Source organism: Primulina eburnea, chromosome 5 (genome assembly GCF_022965805.1).
Source record: "Primulina eburnea isolate SZY01 chromosome 5, ASM2296580v1, whole genome shotgun sequence".
NCBI classification, from domain to species: Eukaryota; Viridiplantae; Streptophyta; class Magnoliopsida; order Lamiales; family Gesneriaceae; genus Primulina; species Primulina eburnea.
Window position 1 is genome coordinate 13,001,670 of NC_133105.1, and position 19,987 is coordinate 13,021,656.

At 39.9% G+C, this 19,987-nt stretch overlaps 2 protein-coding genes and 1 pseudogene across 2 annotated transcripts; 1 reads left to right on the forward strand and 2 right to left on the reverse strand.

Moving 5' to 3' along the window:
- Window positions 1–5,275: 5,275 nt before the first annotated feature.
- LOC140831765 (uncharacterized) lies at window positions 5,276–6,536 on the reverse strand. The gene is made up of 2 exons (XM_073195516.1): window positions 6,362–6,536; window positions 5,276–6,288 (listed from the first exon to the last, which is right to left on the reverse strand). Exon 2 carries the CDS (start codon window positions 6,105–6,107, stop codon window positions 5,568–5,570), a length of 540 nt encoding a protein of 179 aa, XP_073051617.1. The 5' UTR covers window positions 6,108–6,288; window positions 6,362–6,536; the 3' UTR covers window positions 5,276–5,567.
- LOC140831378 (uncharacterized) lies at window positions 6,140–7,827 on the reverse strand. The gene is made up of 3 exons (XM_073195129.1): window positions 7,283–7,827; window positions 6,362–7,186; window positions 6,140–6,288 (listed from the first exon to the last, which is right to left on the reverse strand). The coding sequence occupies exons 1-3, from the start codon at window positions 7,818–7,820 to the stop codon at window positions 6,140–6,142; spliced, it is 1,512 nt and encodes a 503-aa protein (XP_073051230.1). The 5' UTR covers window positions 7,821–7,827.
- Window positions 7,828–16,637: 8,810 nt separating this feature from the next.
- LOC140833036 (patellin-6-like) lies at window positions 16,638–18,168 on the forward strand (annotated as a pseudogene).
- Window positions 18,169–19,987: the final 1,819 nt, after the last annotated feature.

Below are 19,987 nucleotides of genomic sequence, written 5' to 3' on the forward strand. Positions count from 1 at the left end.
ATCCTTCACCTCAAACGTCCGAGCAAACGTAGCCTTGATACTACTGATTTCCTCTTCATCATCTCCAGTTAATATAATGTCATCCACATGCACAATAAGGATGGCAATTCTATTATCTTGAGAATGTTTAACAAAGAGCGTATGATCCGTTTGGCACTGGACAAACCCCTGGTCTTTAACCACCGTGGAAAACTTTCCAAACCACACTCTAGGCGATCGTTTAAGACCGTAGATGGACTTATGCAGTCTGCACACTTGATTCCCTAGTTCATTCAGGAACCACTAAACCGGCGGGAACTTCCATATACACTTCTTCCTCTAGGTCCCCATTAAGAAATGCATTCTTAATGTCCAATTGCTGCAATTTCGAATCGAGATTCACTGCTAAGGAGAGGAGGATCCGGACAGTATTGAGTTTCGCAACCGACGCAAATGTCTCTTCATAATCGATCCCATAAGACTGAGTAAACCCACGAGCCACTAATCGAGCTTTCAATCTCTCAACACTCCCATCAGCGTTAAACTTCACCGTAAAAATCCATTTACAACTCACCGCTCTTTTACCATGTGGCAATTCGGTAATCGACCACGTACCATTCCTTTCTAGAGACGTGAGTTCGGATTTCACTGCTTCAGCCCAGCCCGGATGCAGAAGTGCTTCCTGGATGGTATTCGGAATGTAGATATTATCCAGCTTCGTGACATATGCTCGGTAGGACTGGGAGAGACGTCCGTAGGAGACCCACCTATCAATCGGATGGTTAGTGCATGTACGAGTACCTTTCCATAGAGCTATAGGCAAGTCTTGCAGATTCTGATTCTGAGGGGCTGGAGCCGGAGTGCTTAGTGTAGTTGTCTCCGGAATTGGGATCGGTGTAGTCGTATATTCAGCGGCAAGTGTAGAATGTGCTGGAGGGAGCTTCACACTCCCCCTGACCTCGTCGCCACTGACCTCGCATATAGACTTGGAGGTTTGGCAAGGTGGGTGGACTAACATGGGTTTCGGTAGCTGGTGTAGCTGGTGGGTTCGGGTTCGATGGGACAGTAGGTGTAGTTGACTCAGGTGGTTCGGGATCATGAAGGATTTTACAAAACGGGACTTCGATGGTAGGTTTTTTCTCCCCCTGAAGGACAGTTTTGGGATAATATGGAGTATCCTCAAAAAAGTTAACATCCATAGTTGTGAATGTTTTTCGAGAGACGGGGCAGTAACATTTGTATCCCTTTTTGTTAGAGGAGTACCCGATGAATACACACTTGGTAGCCCGAGGATCAAGCTTACTACGGAAATGAGGGTAGATGTGAACGAAGGCGGTGCAACCAAATAATTTTGGTGGGAGATGAGACGGTAATGTATTAATATGTGGGAAACTAGACGATAGGGTTTGAAAAGGGGTGACATACCGCAAGACCCGGGATGGTACCCGATTTATAAGATAGGCAGCGGTCAAAACAGCCTCTCCCCACAGGTATTTCGGCACATTCATGGAGAATAGGAGGGAACGTGCGACCTCTAAAAGGTGACGGTTTTTTCTTTTGGCAATCCTGTTTTGTTGCGGTGTGCCGATGCAAGAGCTGATTTGCACAATGCCCTGCTTGGTGAAATAGGATCCTAAGGTGGTGTTGAATTAGTCACGGGCATTATCAGACTTGAGAACCCGAATACGGGTATTTAATTGTGTTTGGATCATAGTGTTAAAGGCTGGAAATATTTGGGCGAGATCAGATTTGTCCTTCATAAGAAAGACCCATGTAAGGCGGGTATGATCGTCGATGAAGGTGACGAATCACCGGGCTCCATTTATATTGGGTATCCGAGATGCGCCCCAAATGTCACTGTGGATGAGTGAAAATGGTTGAGAAGGTTTGTATGGGATATGATTATATGAGACCCGAGTGTGTTTTGAAAGTTGACAGATATCACAATGAAAAAACCTCGATTTTTTATTAACGAATAAATTCGGAAACAATTTTTCAAGATAAAAGAAACTTGGATGGCCTAAATGAAAGTGTAAGCGCATAACATCACTTCCAGACTCTATATGAAAACCAAAACTAGCATTTGAACAGGAATGGGAGCGAGACTCGAGGTTGGATAGACTTGTATTGAGGAGATAGAGGCCTGAGCACATCCTAGCACTGCCAATCGTCTTCTTCGATCCCAACTCCTGGAAAAAACACACATTATTGAAAATATTAGCCGAGCACTGTTCATCGGTTGTCAATTTACTAATGGACAATAAATTGCAATCCAAAGAAGGAACATGCAGCACAAATTTAAGAGTAAGGTCGGAGGAAATCTGTACGGATCCGAAACCAGCAATCCGGGTCTTGGTACCATCCGCAATCCGAACATGGAGAGAGGCGGTATTGGGTTGGTATGTTGTAAAGAGATTCCGGTTGCCGTTCATATGGTCGGAGGCACCCGAGTCGACAATCCAAGAGCACGAGAACTGCTGAGCGGAAATTAAAGCAAGAATGTCTATACCTTTGGTAGCGTGAAGGCTGGTGGATTTAGATCCAGTAGCATGTTGCGCTAAGGTTGCAGACATGATTTGTTGCAGTGCTTCAATCTGTTGCGGAGAGAACGGACTGTCGTTGGCTTGGTCGCCTGAGGTCTGAACTGAGAGGCCGCGGTTGGTCTTGGCAGTCGGAGGACGGGAGGATTTCCAATCAGAAGGTTTGCCATGGAGAACCCAGCAAGTGTTCTTCGTGTGCCCTGGTTTGGAACAGTGCTCACATGTTGGCCGTGACTTACGCCTCTCTTGTTGAGTTGCTCCAGTAGCACCGAGTGAAGACCCGAGGAGGGCAGAACCATCAACCGAGGTAGAAGGTGGGCCCATCATGACCTTTTTGCGGCTTTCTTCGCGGCGAATCTCAGCAAAAGCTTCTCGAAGACCCAAGAATGGCTTGGCACTCATTACTCTGCCTCGAACATCATCTAGTTCTTTGTTGAGACCGAGTAGAAACTTGAAGGTGCGCTTCTGCTCCACAATCTTGCGATAGCGCTGACCATCTTCCGGACACTTCCAGGCGTGGATTTCAAAAAACATCAAGTTGCTGCTATTGTTTGGTGAGAGCATTGTAGTACTGGGTGACACTGAGTTCTCCCTGTCGGAGGTTGTGAAGGGTTGATTCAATAGCCGACAGTTCCGAGGTGTTATCGGAATTTGAATACGTCTCACAGACTGCCTCCCAAACATCTTTAGCAGTCTCGTAGAGAAGGAAATTCTCACCTACTTCCAAACTCATGGAATTGATGAGCAATGACATGATTAAGTGATTCTCCGTCTTCCACTTCTTATAGCCGACATCAGCCTTTGCTGGGACTTCAATTTCTCCAGTGAGGTACTCTTCTTTGCCGCGTCAACAGATGAACATTCTTACGGATTGGGACCATTGCAAGTAGTTCGGACCTGTAAGGTGGTGAGGAGTGATAAGGAGAGAGTTATTAGAAGGGTTGGATTCGACTCAAGGATATCGGATTTTTCCTCCGAAGAGGTTCCTGTGGCGAGACCGTGTTTTACCATGGTCGCTCTGATACCATGTTAAGGAACTAAATCTAGGATTCTAATCTTAATAAAATCAAATCAGATCAGAACTAAATCTAGGATTCTAATCTTAATAAAAGGAAACTAAATATTACGTATATCTCTCCTAACTTTTAATAATTCGACAGATTCCATTTTGTTGGTGTGACAATTTTTGAGGTAGAGAGTTTGTAAGTAGCGTTAGCATTGATTAATGAGATGTTTTGTAAGAGGGAGAAACAATTATAACAATAATATCATTTTTTTGGTTTCATTGATTTGGATCTTTAAAAAGTTTTATTTTGATTGTAACTTATTATATGAATGAATCATGATTTGATGAAAACTTATTAACAATAACATGAGTTTTTTTAAAAATCCTTATATAAGTGGAGCATGTTTCAGTGTCCTTATAAATCTATATAGAAGACACTACTAATTAATTATCAATAATTATTAAGTATAGGTGGCATTTGACTATTTCATTATTAATGTAATACAAGGCACACATAAGTGTCCTTGAAACATGGTGAAACGTCTACATATTTGTTTTCTTAAAAAGTACTGGAATTTATTTTTACACAAATATTTGGAGTATATGCTGGATCAATAAAGTTGGCGGCTTAAATCACGAAGCTTGAATAGGCATCTAAGCTACAAGTTTGAAGAGATTTTAAGCTATTATTTGTCTTAACATGCTTTGCATTTACCTTCTCACTGATCAAATTTTTATTTTAGTCAGTATCGACCATCCTGGAAGGAGGGGTCAAATGGTTGGTTAACAAAATCAAAGTTAGTTCTTTAATTTTCTCTGTTTTTGCTTCATGATTCGTCTGCTTGTTTAAACAAAAGATTTCTCACTCTCATCCATGGCTTATTTTTATATTTCTTTCTTTTTCGATAGTATTACATATTCAATATACAGAACTTGTTATTTTCTAGGAAAAATGCAAAAACCATTGCCTGAACTCCTGAATGAGTATGACCTAGCCATATGCATTTTCCCTCGTGATGCCCCCAATTATGAGTTCAATGAAGAAACAAGAAGGCTTACTGTTTACATTCCGTCAGCGTGGGAAGTTGGTTACAAAGATTCATTTCTGAGTTTCACTACTGTTATAACAGGTTATCTGGATAAAGGTAAACTAGGGTGATATTGATGGAATTAAAACTAAGGTGATTGTTTGGGTCAAAGTGACTTGCATATCATCTGAGGAAGCAAAACTCCATTTCACTGCTGGTATAAAGAAATCTCGAAGTACAGACGTGTACAAGGTTCTTAGAGATGGGATAAGACTAGAAAAGTATTAAAACAATGAAATTATCTCCGTTCATTCTTGCTTCTTGTACTTGTGATCACTTGTGCACAACCAAAGTGTTGCGCTAATATTAAGTGCATGTCGGTTCAAGAGTGTGACAAATGTGGAAGCAACACTTTGGAGTCGAAAAATTCTTGCGACCGATCTTATCGTTTTTTATCCTCCTTCAAATTATCTTTTATGAAAAAAATAATTATATGTTCTATCTTGTATTTTTCTTGTTTCTTGATACTCATTAAAAATATAGGGTTCGATTCCAATAGATGAGACTAGCCCGAATTCAGACCTCAGACCTACTTTGGACCTGAAATCACAAATGAGAGCGTTAGAAAAGGGATCAGGAGGGTGTCCCGATGTAGCCCCTCCGACGTTTAAGTCAGGTACTGATGACAAAAATGAGAGAGCAGCTAAAGATGATGCTGAAAGCATAGTTGTCAAGGCGCTAGGCGACGTCAAGGCAACGAGCCACTGCCTAACGCCCGAACGCCTAGGCGACAAAAGGCGATCGCCTAGCCACGAGGCGATAATATAGAGAGAATGTATTATATATTTATGTTCTACTAAAAATCAACTATTAATAATAATGAACTATATGAAAAACTAAATATATAAAGCTTCAAGTAACAAAAAACAAAAATATCTCAATATTGTCGATAAATCAACACATTCAAATCTTATGCTAGACAATTTAATTTTTCCAAAACAATCTAGACTCAGATCAATCACTATCTAATTCAATCATTTCATCCACATCACCATCCTCCACATTTTCATCAATGTCTGAATAATCATCTTTCAACACATCATCATCAAACTCTCCCTCGTCAGTAGATTCTTCATCTACATCCATTGGTGATTGTAGAGCATGAGTAGTTTGGCTTGTCACCCGACCTCTTCGTCCTCCCCTACCTTTGCCTCTAGAAGTTGAAGCTCCCCTATAAATAGGGTTCCAGGTCCGTTTTTGTCTAGTATGTCTGGTTTTTTCTGCTACTCCAGCAGCCTCTGCTACAACGTTCCATGTCAAAGTATCATCATCATCAAAAACAGGTTCCTCTCCAGCTTCCATCATTCCAATCAACCACTTATTATTACAATCATCAATATTCCTCAAAACTATAGGATCTCTTTTATCCTTCTTAGCCGCACGAGCCTTGAGTGTTTGATTGTACTTCAAATATACCAAATCTCTTAGTTTCTTGTGATCTAGTCTATTCCTTTTCTTTGAACGTATATGTGACACGAATGACGAAACCATCATAAACTATAAATTGAAAAGAAAAGTGAAAGAAGTCATGTAATACCGTAATAGTATTTACTCACATGCTCAAATATGCTCCAATTCCTTTCACAACCCAAAGCACTACATGTGAGGCTAAGAACTTTGATAGCAAATTCTTTCAAATTTGGAGTACCATTGCCAAACATTTTCCACCAATCCGCTGAAAAAAATGTATCTCATAATTTTCATTTGATATTTAAGTATTTAACTTCTTGCAAAAAAAAAACACATACCAGGCGCCATTGGTTGGTCTTTATTATTCCTTGCTCTAATGGAAAATTCGTTGCCTAACAATGACTCCGAGTTCTTATATACCGGCAACTCCTCCATAATAATCTTATCCCTCACGTCATGGCTTGGAATCAATCTTTGTATGCATGCAAACAACCCATTTGTGACTTCTGCATCCGTCTCGACTTTCGGATTGTGATAGTAAAAATATGGGTTTAAGTAGTATCCGACCGCGTGCAAAGGATGATGAAGCTGAGTATCCCATCTAGCATCAATAAATTCTAACACTTTTTTACATTTCTCTCTGTTGTTATCAAAGGACTTGAGAATTATTTCTTTTGCTCTGTCCATAGCTTCATAGATATAACCCATCGCTGGCCTTGTTTCATTATCGGCAATGCGAAGAACCATAACTAGAGGACACATCACTTTAAGGGTGTATGTCACATTATTCCAAAATGAAGGCTTGAAAACAGTATCATTTGCCTTCTTACCCTTTATATCATTTGACCATTTACTTTCTAACCACTGTGTTGATATGAACATTCTCTTCAAAGCCTTTTGTCGTTTGTGGAGGCTTTGCAAAGTGAGAAATGTAGTAGCAAAATGGGTGACTCCATGTCTTGCCAGCTCTTTGTTTCCAGTAAATTCTCTCATCATGTGCAAAACACCTCCATGATTGTAAATGTAACCAACAAGAGCAATTGCTCTAGAAATAGTCTTCCGAACCACCTCAATTTTGCCAATATCCTCTAGCATCAAATCAATGCAATGAGCAGCACATGGAGTCCAAAAAAAATTTGGTCTTTTTGCTTGTAGAAGTTTACCTACAACAAAAAAAAAGAGTACAAAACAAAAAAGAATCAATTTATGTTATATGTAATATAATATCCAAGGAAATAAAATTTCAATACTTCACTTACCAGCTAAAACATAATTGCTGCCATTGTCTGTAATCACTTGCACGACATTTTTCTCTCCCACACGCTCTACAAATCTATCAAGCAACTCATATAACATGGTTCCAGTCTTGACATGGGCGGATGAATCCACAGATTCCAAGAACATTGTTCCTTTGGGTGAATTAACCAAAAATTTGATCAATGTTCTATGCTTCCTATCAGTCCACCCATCAGACATAATTGAGCAACCATATTTCTCACATTCATCTCTCTTTTCTTTCAACAACTCATTTGTGTAGGCAATTTCTTTCTGTAAAAGTGGTACCCTCAATTCATGATAACTTGGTGGTTTCAAATTTGGCCCGTACTGACCTATGGCTTCAATCATTTCCTTGAAGCTATCTAAATGGGCAGCATTGAAAGAAATCGCAGCTTGATACATGAAACGAGCTATATTTTGAACTGTTCGATCTCTAAGCTCTTTATCACAAGCATCGTTTATGTTTGTTTGCCTCAATTTCCCCCCTTTGGTTTTCTTCTTCGTGATAAAGAGATCCATCGGCCCTTTAACACTGCCACTGCCACTTACACTTCCAGTTCCAGCCTCAGTGTATGGAAGTCAAACTTCTCTTTTTGCTTGGTTGTACATTTTCTTCATCGTCTTCATCTTCATCGATATCAAGAAAGAAAAAATCTTGCTTCATTCCACCGCAAGCTCTCAATGTTTGCTTCTTCTTTTCATTCATATAATTCAGCAGCTCATCACGGATACTTTGAGGACACTCTTTGCATTTTCTTACATATTTTGAATTCCTAGCAATATGTTGTTTGGCTCGAAAAATCCCTCCATTGGACGTGAAGCCACAAACCTACACGTCACACTATTAGTATCATTTGGATTTTTCAAATAACAATGCTTCCAACCGGGGTCTTTCTTATTATCTCCATCTGGTTTTGTGTTTTTTGATTGAGGATGAGAAGCCATACTAGGCTATTTTTTTAAAATTAATGCAAAACAGAAGCCTGAAAGAGAAGAATCTACCCGGCAGAGAAGAAAAGTTGAAAGAGAGGCCTGAAAACAGAAGCCTGCGGCTGCGACAGAGAAGAACAGGTCCAGGAGCTTCAATATTCAATCGGCAGGGGAGAATGGTGTGCGCAGAATGGCAGGGGAGAATGGTGTGCGCAGAACGGCATGGCAGAAGCTTCAATCGGCAGGGGAGAAATGAGAATACGTATCGACATGTAAAGCAAAACTAGGCTTTTTTAAAAAATAAATTACTTATGGGCTGAAATTAGTTATGGGCTTATTTAGTTGGGCTTTAGGTCATTAAAAAATAAAGGATACGCGATGCGCACATGGTTCTGCAAAGAGGCGGAACGCCTGGAACGCCCATCGCCCGGAGAAAGGCGGCTTCAAGGCGCTCGCCTAGCCATGCACCGTCGCCTGGTTGTCCATAAGGCGCTGAAGCTCCGCCTAGCGCTTGAGGCGCGCCTCAGGCGCGCCTTTGACAATTATGGCTGAAAGTCAATATAGTGAATGAACAAATTATACTCTCAAACCTGGTAGTTATATGAAAGTGTATGAGGTCCATCATGGGCCACCTTCCTTGGTTAAAAATGGGCTGGGGTCCAAAGTCTTGATGGGCCCATTCATGGGGTATCACCAGTCTCCCCATCCCAAGTTAAACTGAATCATAGGTTCAAAGTTCGATTAATTGCAATGATCCTTCCCATATTCCTAGACATGCCATCCGTCAATCACCATTTAAATTTTTTTGTTTCTCCGATAAGTAGTTATCCCCTCCTCACTTTATCCTCCTCTCCCCACACAATATATCCTTCCCTCATCCACTAGCTCTCCCATTCGCCTCTACTCCTAGCTCGCCGTCTTGCTCCTCTCTCCCTCGCCTCGCCTCCGCTCACTCAGCACCTCGTCCTCGCCCTCGCCCTCGCCCTCGCCCTTTCCCTGGTCCACGCTCGAGCCCACCCATCGCCCCAACTCCACGCCTACCACCTGTTCGTCGGATCACCTCACATAGCCACCATCGCCCCCTTGTCTCTCCTTGCCATCGCCTAGCACCATCTCCTCGCCCTCGCCTCGCCCTCCCCTCGCCCTTCACCACATCTCGCCTCGCCCCTCTCTCCATGCCTCGCCGCTTCACCTTGCTCTCGCCCCTCTCCGCACCTCGCCCTCTCGCCTCTTGCCTCTCGCCCGCCTCCTCCCTCACAACATCGCCCTCTTGCTTCTCGCTCGTAGCCTCCACTCGTCACCATCTCGCCTGATCTAATCACCATCTCGCCTTCGCCCCAACACTCTCGCCTTAACACTGCACAGCCTTGCCTCCTCGCCCCTCACCCACAGTCTTGCCTCGCCCTCGCCCTTCACTTCGCCCTGCCCCATGTCCCCGCTTGCCACCTCGCCCTTGCCTGTTTCAGGTCAACAGGCTGTCAACACCGACGATAAGAGTTGCTCTCTTCCCGGGCCAACATTCCGTCCGACTTCAACCTTTCATTCGCTTGTTCTCCTAGTATTTTACCTCCAGTATTTTCCTACGCTTCTTTCGGGTAAGTTTCCTCCCCTACTTGTTTAGTTACCCTTAAAATCCATGTCTTCCTCTGATTCCTGAGTTTAATTCCTCGAGTGCTTTACAAGAGGTCTATTGAGTCTGATGAGACTAGGACTTCGTTAGAAGATCACGAACTTTCCCCCGACTCTCAAGAGGAGAAGATTGTAAGTTACAGTCATCCTGGTAAGGAAATCCGTCACTTGAATCAACTGATGGACATAGCCAATGCTGATACACTATGTTATTGCCACATATCATCCTGTATATCTCCTACTTGTGAGTAAGACCTTAGGACTTCATGGTACATTACGTCTTCCCGCAAAATCATATTTCTGGCCTCCAAAGGCCGATCATATCTAGCTCCAAAGGGTTGCTATACCTTTTTCCAACATCAGTTAGAAGCAGGTCTCCGCTTTTCTCTATCTGAATTCCTCCAAGAGCTGAGCAGTTATTACCAGGTGCACCTAGGTCAACTCATCCCCAATGCCTTCCGTTCAATATGTAGCTTCGCGGAATTACTACGGGCTCTAGGCTTTCCTCTAGATTGTACCTATTTTTTGGTCTTGGCCAAATCGAAGGAAGGGCCTTTCTATGTAACCTCCTATCCAGCCATAAAATTTTGATGGGGCTCCTAGTCATGTAAAGGATTGGAGAAAATATTTTTTCTTTATCAAACCTCCCAAAGAGTGGACTTGCACCATAGAGTGATATCATATTTTTACCAAGCCGACTCTTCCCAAGGGTTTCAAGAAGGATAAAGCATACCTACGCATAGTGAGTGTACTATGGGACCAATGCTTTTCTATTCCTCTACCAATCCCCCGAGAAAGTCTGATTCATCCCCGTCTCCTCAGACCAAGTCCCCTCCTCACTCTGGCAAGAAGAAAACTCCCACTGGTCCAAGCCCATCACTCTAACAGAAAGGTAAACAGAAAGTTTCCGCGACCTCAATCACATCGACCTCTTGTCAAGAGGTGTCAGGATCAGACGATTAACATTCTTCTGGGTCAGGGATACACCCCTTGTCTACCCAAAATCGGTTATTGTTGGACAAGGTCCTACCAACATAACCAAGAAGCTGTTATTTCATCTCTCTTCCCACCCAGATGCGGCGTTATTAAATTCATTGGGATGATTTGATCAAGCGTCTCCGTGTCATTACCAAAGCCAAAGCCAACTTCTCTAGCCCTGAGTACCTTATCTCTGCATCTTTGAGTGCATGTGAAACATATTAGACAGGCTGTTGAGTTGATCCTTCTTGCTTGACAAGAACCAAACTCACTAGCTCCTTCAGTTACAGATAAGTATACCCAAAAATTCTTGCCTATTGCCGGTTTGGCCTGGATAGAGAGCTCAGCAAGATTAAATCTTAAAAAACCTTCTCACAATCTATACCACATTCAAACTTATTCGCCTTATGTAAGGTTCGGAAAAAAGGTAAGCTTCTGTGAGCGGACCTGGAGATAAACCATGGTAGCGCGGCAATCCTCCCTGTCAGCTGCTGGACCTCCTTAGGTCTTTGGGGGAAACCATGTCTGGGATAGCTCGGACCTTCTTGGGGTTAGCCTTTATCCCTATCTCCGTCACCATATATCCCAGAAATTTCCCACTCCTCACCCCAAAGATAATTTTCTGAGGGTTCAACCTCAAGTCTCCACTAAGTCGGCTACTAGCTGGGTTGAGTCCTTTGACTTTACCATGATATCATTTACGTACACTTCGAAATTCCTCCACACTTGATCAGAAAACACTTTATCCATTAATCGCTGATACGTGGCTCTAGCATTTTTTAGTCTGAAAGGCATGATCACATAACAAAAGGTCCCCTCTGAGGTAATGAAACTCACTTTATCTTTATCTTTCACGGCTAAGATGATTTGATGGTACTCCTGATAAGCATCGAATAGACACAAGTACCGTCCGTGGAGTTCAACAACTAATCTATCTAGGGCAAATGATAATAATCTTTAGGACATGCTTTATTGAGGTCCGTTAAGTCAACACACATCCTCCACTTTCCTGAGCTCTTCGACACTAGGACGACTTTCGGTAACCAAATAGGAAATTCTTCAAGAATATGCTCGGCACTAAGCAACTCTCCCACTTCTTTTTTTTATTAATTTGTTTTTTTGGGTCCGAAGTGCCTCTAAGTTCCTATAATTTTGTTTAACAGGGCGAGCGTTTGGCAAAATTTTTAGCCGATGCTCTACGACTTCCGGGGTTGTGCCTTTGAGTTCTTGATTTGACCAAGCGAATACGTCAAGATTAGCTTGTAGACATGTAATGAGTTCTTTCTTAACCTCTGAGTCAAGGTTAGGTGCTATCTTGAGTATCTTTTTTTGGGAACCCGACTCTACAATTTCATGTTCTTCGCCCGCTTTCTCGTGAACCTCCTTCTTCATTATTGGTAACCCGCTTCTTCCCTTCCTAATCATGTTGAAGTCTATACGCTCTCTTTTTCCCTCTTCCTTTACTACCCATTCATAACATCGACGCGCTTCTTTTTGGTCTCGGCATAAGACTCCAACTTCTTCTCCCAAAGAAAACTTAAGCTTATGATGATAGGTGGAAGCTGATTTTAGAGCTGACAGTCCCAAAATTCCATTATACGATGATGAAGGATCTACCGCGGTGAACGTTATCATCTTCGTTATACGTCGATGATCATTCCCCGCAGATAAGGGAAGAGCAATTTGACCCTACGGCTGAATGACATGCCCCGAGGACCCCTACAGAGGTAGTAGAGACCGGCTCAAACTCAAATACTTTCACTTTCATTTGTGGTAGATTATAAATGATGTCGTGCATTTTGTATGCAAATTTATCCTCCGACTTTGCCATTTGTTCAAAAAACGACCACGAATAAAGGTCATTGAAACATTTTCTTCCCAACTTTTCTAATTAAATTCTTTATGGTTTCAATAAACCCCTCCGCCATCCACAATTGAACAAACTCCTCAACATCATATTCATAGCTTTTTGGAAACAGAGAACAATAAACAAAACATCTTTTAAGTTGTGGAGTAAGATGAACGTAACTAAACATCAAAGAAGGATATAGATTATGCTCATCATGTTGCAAGTCCCATAAATTACACCTCAACGGAGAAAGCCACTCGCATTCATTATGTCTAAAACTCGACAACAATCTTCACATTGCCTTGCGGCCCATGACAAAACTTTGTAGGTTTTTTGCAATCTTTTTGCCAATTCATTGCAAATTTTCTTACTCTTCAATGGAAGGAAAAATGCTTTGTTTTATGAGTTTTCAACAGTGATCGTCAGATAAAAGATTAAGACTATGTTTTGAAAGATCTCATTATTGACAAGACTTTAAAGATTCAAGTTGTTACTATGATTTTGCTTCCTATGACACATGATCTGAAAGGAAAAGAAAGTGATTCCCAATCATCAAGTGCTTCGCTCTAATAATCATAAAAAACCAATAAGAATTTTAAATTGCGTGTTAAATCTTTAAGAGTGTCTTGCATATAGTTCAAATCCAATAACAAGCAACTACTCCTAGGTCAAAATCTCAACCATAGATTTTGTAATCCTCACTATATCAAAATCCATTGATACAAACAACCACGTTCTTTTCTCAAAGATTTCATCCCCATAAAAAGAATGATACAACAGTCTCGTCAAGACTGTCTTTCCTATTCCAACCATTCTCACTACCGATAATACGGAATACGAACCTATGTCAGGTCCAATATTGGCCAAATTCAAAACACAGTCTTTCCTATAGTGTCCCCCTGGACGACTTTGCTGGCATCTATCGGGGACTACCAAGCAGAAAATTATTAATAGATGACCACATTAATACATTAGTGCTACACGTTTTCAACTTTTCAACTACAAGAAGAATTTCTACTTCCTGAGCAAGCTCCTCCAGCCAATTTTGTAGCTTATTTATGTTTTCGAACCAGATGTTCCAAGGATTGAAGACAGAGATTGAAGGTCGGTTAATCTTCAAAAATCTGGTGGTATGTTCATAAGTTGACTTTGTATATCCAACTCCAACTTCTGTAACTTGGTAAACTTTCTGGTTTCTTCGGGCAAGTCTTTGATATTAAGGCAGTTTTCTAGCTTCAACGTGAGCAAGGCGAGAAGATCACATATCTAATCTGGCAGCGCATATATGGAATTATGGGAGAGGTTTAGGTGGCGAAAGAATTTCAAGTGTTTTAAAGACCGGTAGAATTCACTAAGACGGAGCCTACTCATATCTAGCACTCGCAAATAATGCAATCCAACAAAAAAATCATCATCTAATGAAGCCGAAACACCAGCATCATGTTGGCTCCCACCATCATTTTTTCACTAATCACCATAAGTTTCCGTAAGGGCCTGCTTCTATGGAGTGGCTTAAGGTGTATTGGCAACCTACTTTCTTTAATAATAGAAAAATGGAATGTGTCTCCAAAAATTCGGTACGAGTCTATAGTGTTCATCACTACCTTCGAGCATATGCCCGCAGACACCTTTTGTGCTAGATTATGAATGAAGTCGTTAATTTAGTACGCACATTTATCCTCTGAAGTTGCCATTTTTTCAAAAAACGACAACTAATAAAGGTCGTTGAAGCATTTTATTCGAAAGCTTTGTAATTTAATTCCTTCTATGGGTTCAATAAACTCCTCTGTCATCTACAATTGAACAAGCTCCTCAACATCATATTCATAGTTTTTTGGAAACAAAGAGGAGTAAACAAAACATCTTTTAAGTTGTGGAGTAAGACGAACGTAATTATGCATAAAATAAGGATATAGATTATGCTCATCATGTGACAAGTCCCATAAATTACACCTCAACAGGGAAAGCCACTCGCCTTCATTAACTCGACAACAATATTCACATTGCCTTGGCAGCCCATGTCAAACTTTGCCGTTTTTTGCAATATTTTTTGCCAATTAATTGCAAATTTCATTATTGAAGAGACTTTAAGACTAAATGTTTTGAAAGATCTCATGATTGACGAGACTTTAAAGATTCGATTTGTTACAATGATTTTTCTTCCTATGGCACATGATCTGAAAGGAAAAGAAAATGATTCCCAATCATCAAGTGCTTCACTCCAATAATCATCCATAACCAATAATAATTTTAAATTGTGAGTTAAATCTTTATGAGTGTTTTGCATATAAGTCAAATCTGACAGTAAGCAATTACTCCCCGTCAAAGTTTCAAACATAGATTTTGTAATCCCAACTATGTAAAAATCCATTGATACAAACACTCATATTCTTTTCTCAAAGATTTCATCCCCAGAAGAAGAATCATATACCAGTCTCATCAAGGTTTTCTTTCCTATTCCAACCATTCCCACTATCGACAATACGCAATACGGACCTATGTCAGGTCCAAGATTGGCCAAATTCAAAACACAGTCGGGAGGGAAAATTATATGCTATGAATATGATGTTGAGGAGCTTGTTCAATTGTGGATGACGAATGAGTTTATTGAACCCATAGAAGGAATTGAATTAGTAAGTTTGTTAAGAAAATGCTTAAACGACCTTTATTGGTGGTCATTTTTTGAAAAAATGGCAAAGTCGGAGGATAAAATTGCGTACAAAAATGCACGACCTCATTCATAATCTAGCCCAAAATGTGTCAGTCGGCATATGCTAGCATGTAGTGATGAACACTACGGACTCGTATCGAATTTTTGGAGACACATGCCATTTGTCTATTGTTCGGAACAGTATGCTACCAAAACACCTAAAGCTACTCCATAAAAGCTAGCCGTTACTGACACTTATGGTGATTAGTGAAAAAATGATGGTGGGAGTCAACAAGAAGATGGTGTTTCGCCTTCATTAGATGATGATTTTTTTGTTGGATTGCATTCTTTGTGAGTGCTAGATATGAGTAGGCTCCGTCTTAGTTAATTTTATCGGTTTTTAGAACACTTAAAATTCCTTCACCACCTAAACCTCTCCCATAATTCCATATCTGTGCTACTAGATGAGATATGTGATATTCTTGCCTTGCTCACGTTGAAGTTAGAAAAATACCTTAATATCAAAGATTTACCCAAAGAAACTAGAGAGCTTACCAAGTTACTGAAGTTGGAGTTGGATATATAAAGTCAACTTATGAACAAGCCACCAAATATTGTAAGATTAACCAACCTTAATTCCCTGTTTTCAATCCCAGGATAATCTGGTTTGAAGACATAAATAAGCTACGAAATAGGCTGGAGGAGCTTGCTCGAGATGTAGAAATTCTTCTTACTGTTGAACCTGTATTACCAATGTATTCATGTGGTCACCTATTAATAATTTTCTTCTTGGTAGTCCCCCAATAGATGCTAGCAAAGTGTCGGGAGTTAAAATTACATGAAAGACTGTTTTGAATTTTGCCAATCTTGGACCTGACATGGGTCCGTATTCCGTATTGTCGATAGTGAGAATGGCTGGAACAAGAAAAACAACCTTGACGAGACTGGTGTATGATTCTTTTTCTGGGGATGAAATCTTTGAGAAAAGAATGTGAGTGTTTGTATAAATGAATTTTGACATTGTGAAGATTACAAAATCTATGGTTGAGACTTTTACCAGGAGTAGTTGATTACTGTCGAATTTGAATTATAAGCAAGATTCTCTCAAAGATTTGACTAACAATTTAAAATTCTTATTGGTTTTGGATGATTATTGGAGCAAAGCACTTGATGATTAGGAATCACTTTCTTTCCCTTTCAGATCATGTGACATAGGAAGCAAAATCAATTTAACAACTCGAAGCTTTAGAGTCTCTTCAATGAAAAGATATTTCAAAACATGTAGTCTTAATCTTTTTATTTGACGATCACTGTTGGAAAGTCATCAAACAAATCATTTTTCCTTGAGCAGGAAAATTTGCAATCAATTGACAAAAAGATAAAGTAAAATGAAACCATGAAACATAAATTATATTAAAATAAAGACTTTTAATTACAATTAAGTCGATAAATTCTTTAGCCAACCATTGCCTTACAGGACATCTACTCTAACAGTATACGATCTCAGACGACATTCGATCACCCTCTTTTTTCTCTCTATTTTCTTCTAAACCCACTCCCTGACTTTTTCTGCACTCTTGCAAGTGTTTCCTCGCAATTTGTCTTTCAATGAAAATGGAGGCTACATCTCCAGTTTCAGTTTTTGCCCAGCAAAACCCACAGCTTCAAGATTGTCATACTCCAGGATCCTCCCTGAAGCCTTTCAAGAAAGGATTAGTCACTTCACTCATGGAGGCTGCAGCACTCCGCACGCCTTCTTTCAAAGAAGACACTTACCTCACATCCCACCTCAAAAGCTCCGAGAAAAAGGTATTCCAAGAGCTCAAAGACTGGCTTATGTCTTCCCACGGGCCTGATTCCATGTGGGGTATCCCTCTGTTAGGCAATGCTGATGAGCGTGTTGATGTTATCCTCTTGAAGTCCGTGCCAGGGATTTTAAAGTTCAAGAATCTCTCACGATGCTGCTCAAGTGCTTGGCTTGGAGGAAGGAATTTGGTGCCGACGACGTTTTGGAAGAGGATATGGGGTTCAAGGAGCTGGAAGGAGTTGAGGCTTACATGCATGGATGTGAAACAGAAGGGCATCCCATTTGTTACAATGCTTATGGGGTTTTTAAGGATAAAGAAATGTACGAGAGGGTTTTTGGAGATGATGAGAAGCTTAAAAAATTCTTGAGGTGGAGAGTTCAGGTTCTTGAGATAGTGATTAAGCTTTAGCACTTCAAGCCTGGTGGTATCAATTCTATAATTCAAGTTACTGATCTCAAGGACATGCCAAAAAGAGAGCTTAGAGTGGCTTCAAATCATATTCTTTCACTGTTCCAAGATAATTACCCTGAAATGGTTGCCAGAAAGGTAAAATCTTGTTCACATGGTCCAAGATTTTGTGGTTTATCGGTAAGAAAGTGACTAACTAGCTACAGACGTTAATGAAAGGGCGTTGTTGATCATGAACGAACATGAAATAAATTATAATGTGTGTATCAGAAGTTAATGTTGTGCTCTGATGTTAACACCAGCACATAACATGCAACGTTATTTAACACACACGCAAACTTAAATAAATAGATACCCGATTTAAATTATACACAAGTACGAATACTTGTGTAATGTCTCATGGCAAAAATTAACTAGAAAAATATGTAAATCGTTTACATCAAAACAATACTAGTGAGAATAACAAAACCAAATTTCTTGACACTCCAAGGAATTAAAATGCATCAAAAATTCAAACCAAATACTAGATACATAAAACAAAAAGCGTATTGTTTAAAACCAAACAAAAACACTTTTCAACCAATACTTCACGCAATTAAAAACAAAATATCTCTTCTTTTAATTGATGTTGGGAGAACTATCCTCGGCAACGAGCCATTGAGATAGTCAAATGCTCATATTGTGTTTAATATATGTCTGATGATTTTTCTCTTTAAAACAATCATATTTTATTTCTCATAGATTCCATTGCATATCACGATCGGCCAAAAAACAAAACAATAAACAAAAAATTCCCCCATTCTTCCTTGGATTAATTGATTTTATCCTGAAAACCGCCCACCTCTATGGGGCTTTTTAATTGTTTACGGCATATATGGTAAAAGATTAATAAAATCAGGTAAAAAAACTTTTTTAACAAACTAATGGCGTGACTTGCTAAATTAATTTTTTTTTATAAAAGAAAGTCACGCCATCTCCAATGGCGTGACTTGCTTAATTTTAATTTTTTTTAAATATGTCACGCCTAGTAAATAGGCGTGACTTATTGAATTTTTTTTGAAATAATTGTTGGATGTTTGCGGTAAATAACTGTTGCAAGTGAAATACTGACAACCCCTGTACTCAATTGTGGGGACCCGGACGCTAATCATCTTTTTAATCGTGATTGGGACTAATTAATCAATTGTAATAAACAGGGTCTAATTTTTTTTTAAAAAAATGCGGAAGGTAATGGAATCAAACTCCTATACATATCATTATAAAAGTGTAAATCTGATAAAATATACAATCATACATACTCAGGTTCAACAACTACTATCAAGTGTTTAAACCCTAGCTCTAGTCCAAGGTCCGGTATCACCACTCTAATCTCGATCTGTCTTCACCTCTATGACCCTGTACCTGTCCCACCTGTTGTCATGCACACATACAAACAAGACAATAGCCGGATAACTCCGGTGAGATATAAATATCCCAGTATAAACAATGTATTACATGCAATCATATAAAACATATATAAAAGCATAAACAATTATCGAAACATGTATCTAATCTGACTACATGAATCAATGACTCGTGATCTAATCTTATCTTATCTCAAATCTAGGGATCCCAATCTAAATTAGACTTTGGTATGCTGTATCGAGTGTCTGAGATAGACGTCGATCTACAACATAAGCTCGTCGATACACCGTAAGTCTAGAGTCTTATCGGTTCTGAGAAAGACTCGGCGGTTCTGCCCTAGCTAGGCTGATCTGCCCTAGACTCAGACTCTGACTCTGTTCTAGGTCAATATATTAACATATCAATCTGACTCTGTTCTAAGTCAATACATTAACATATCAGTCTGATAATCTGCAAATCTCAATGCAATAAAATAAAGTATGTGATTTAGGGAAACTCAAGTCAAACCTAACTTGAGTTGTGCAATCCCAACTCAACATTAATTTATACCTTTGTTGCTGTCTTTCTGAATCTGTCGAAGTCTCGAACACAAGGTCTGTCAATACTCAATCTCGCAATGACAATATCAATATGCTGTATCAATATTCTTAATCAATTCACCACATCTCTGTTTTATCAAATTCTGACGGTACAACCGTACAATCTTGCGATACTGATAATACTATATCAGTCTATATCAATTACAAACATTTACAATCAACCACCATCCAAATCTGATGTCAATTCTAGTCAATTTCATTCTGAAATTCATAACAATTCCATATTCAGTTCGTTTCTTAATCTGACTTCGATTCTACGCTGTCTAACATGTCAAGAACAACATATATGACGTGTATTCAATTCTAACAACATCATATTTTCAAAACATGTCAAAACGTAGTAAAACTTACGTCCTGCTGTAGCCTGCGTTGCTAGGAACACGGTGCCGTGCTCAGATTCAAATTTGGACGGACGGATTGAAATATAAACG

Coding starts and splice junctions, on each gene's coding strand:
- LOC140831765 (XM_073195516.1), bottom strand. CDS start 6,107: ATGATGGTTTCGTCATTCGTGTCACATATACGTTCAAAGAAAAGGAAT.
- LOC140831378 (XM_073195129.1), bottom strand. CDS start 7,820: ATGGATCTCTTTATCACGAAGAAGAAAACCAAAGGGGGGAAATTGAGG. Junction 7,187..7,282: donor CAGCAATTATGTTTTAGCTG/GTAAGTGAAGTA, acceptor TTTTTGTTGTAG/GTAAACTTCTACAAGCAAAA. Junction 6,289..6,361: donor AGACCAACCAATGGCGCCTG/GTATGTGTTTTT, acceptor CATTTTTTTCAG/CGGATTGGTGGAAAATGTTT.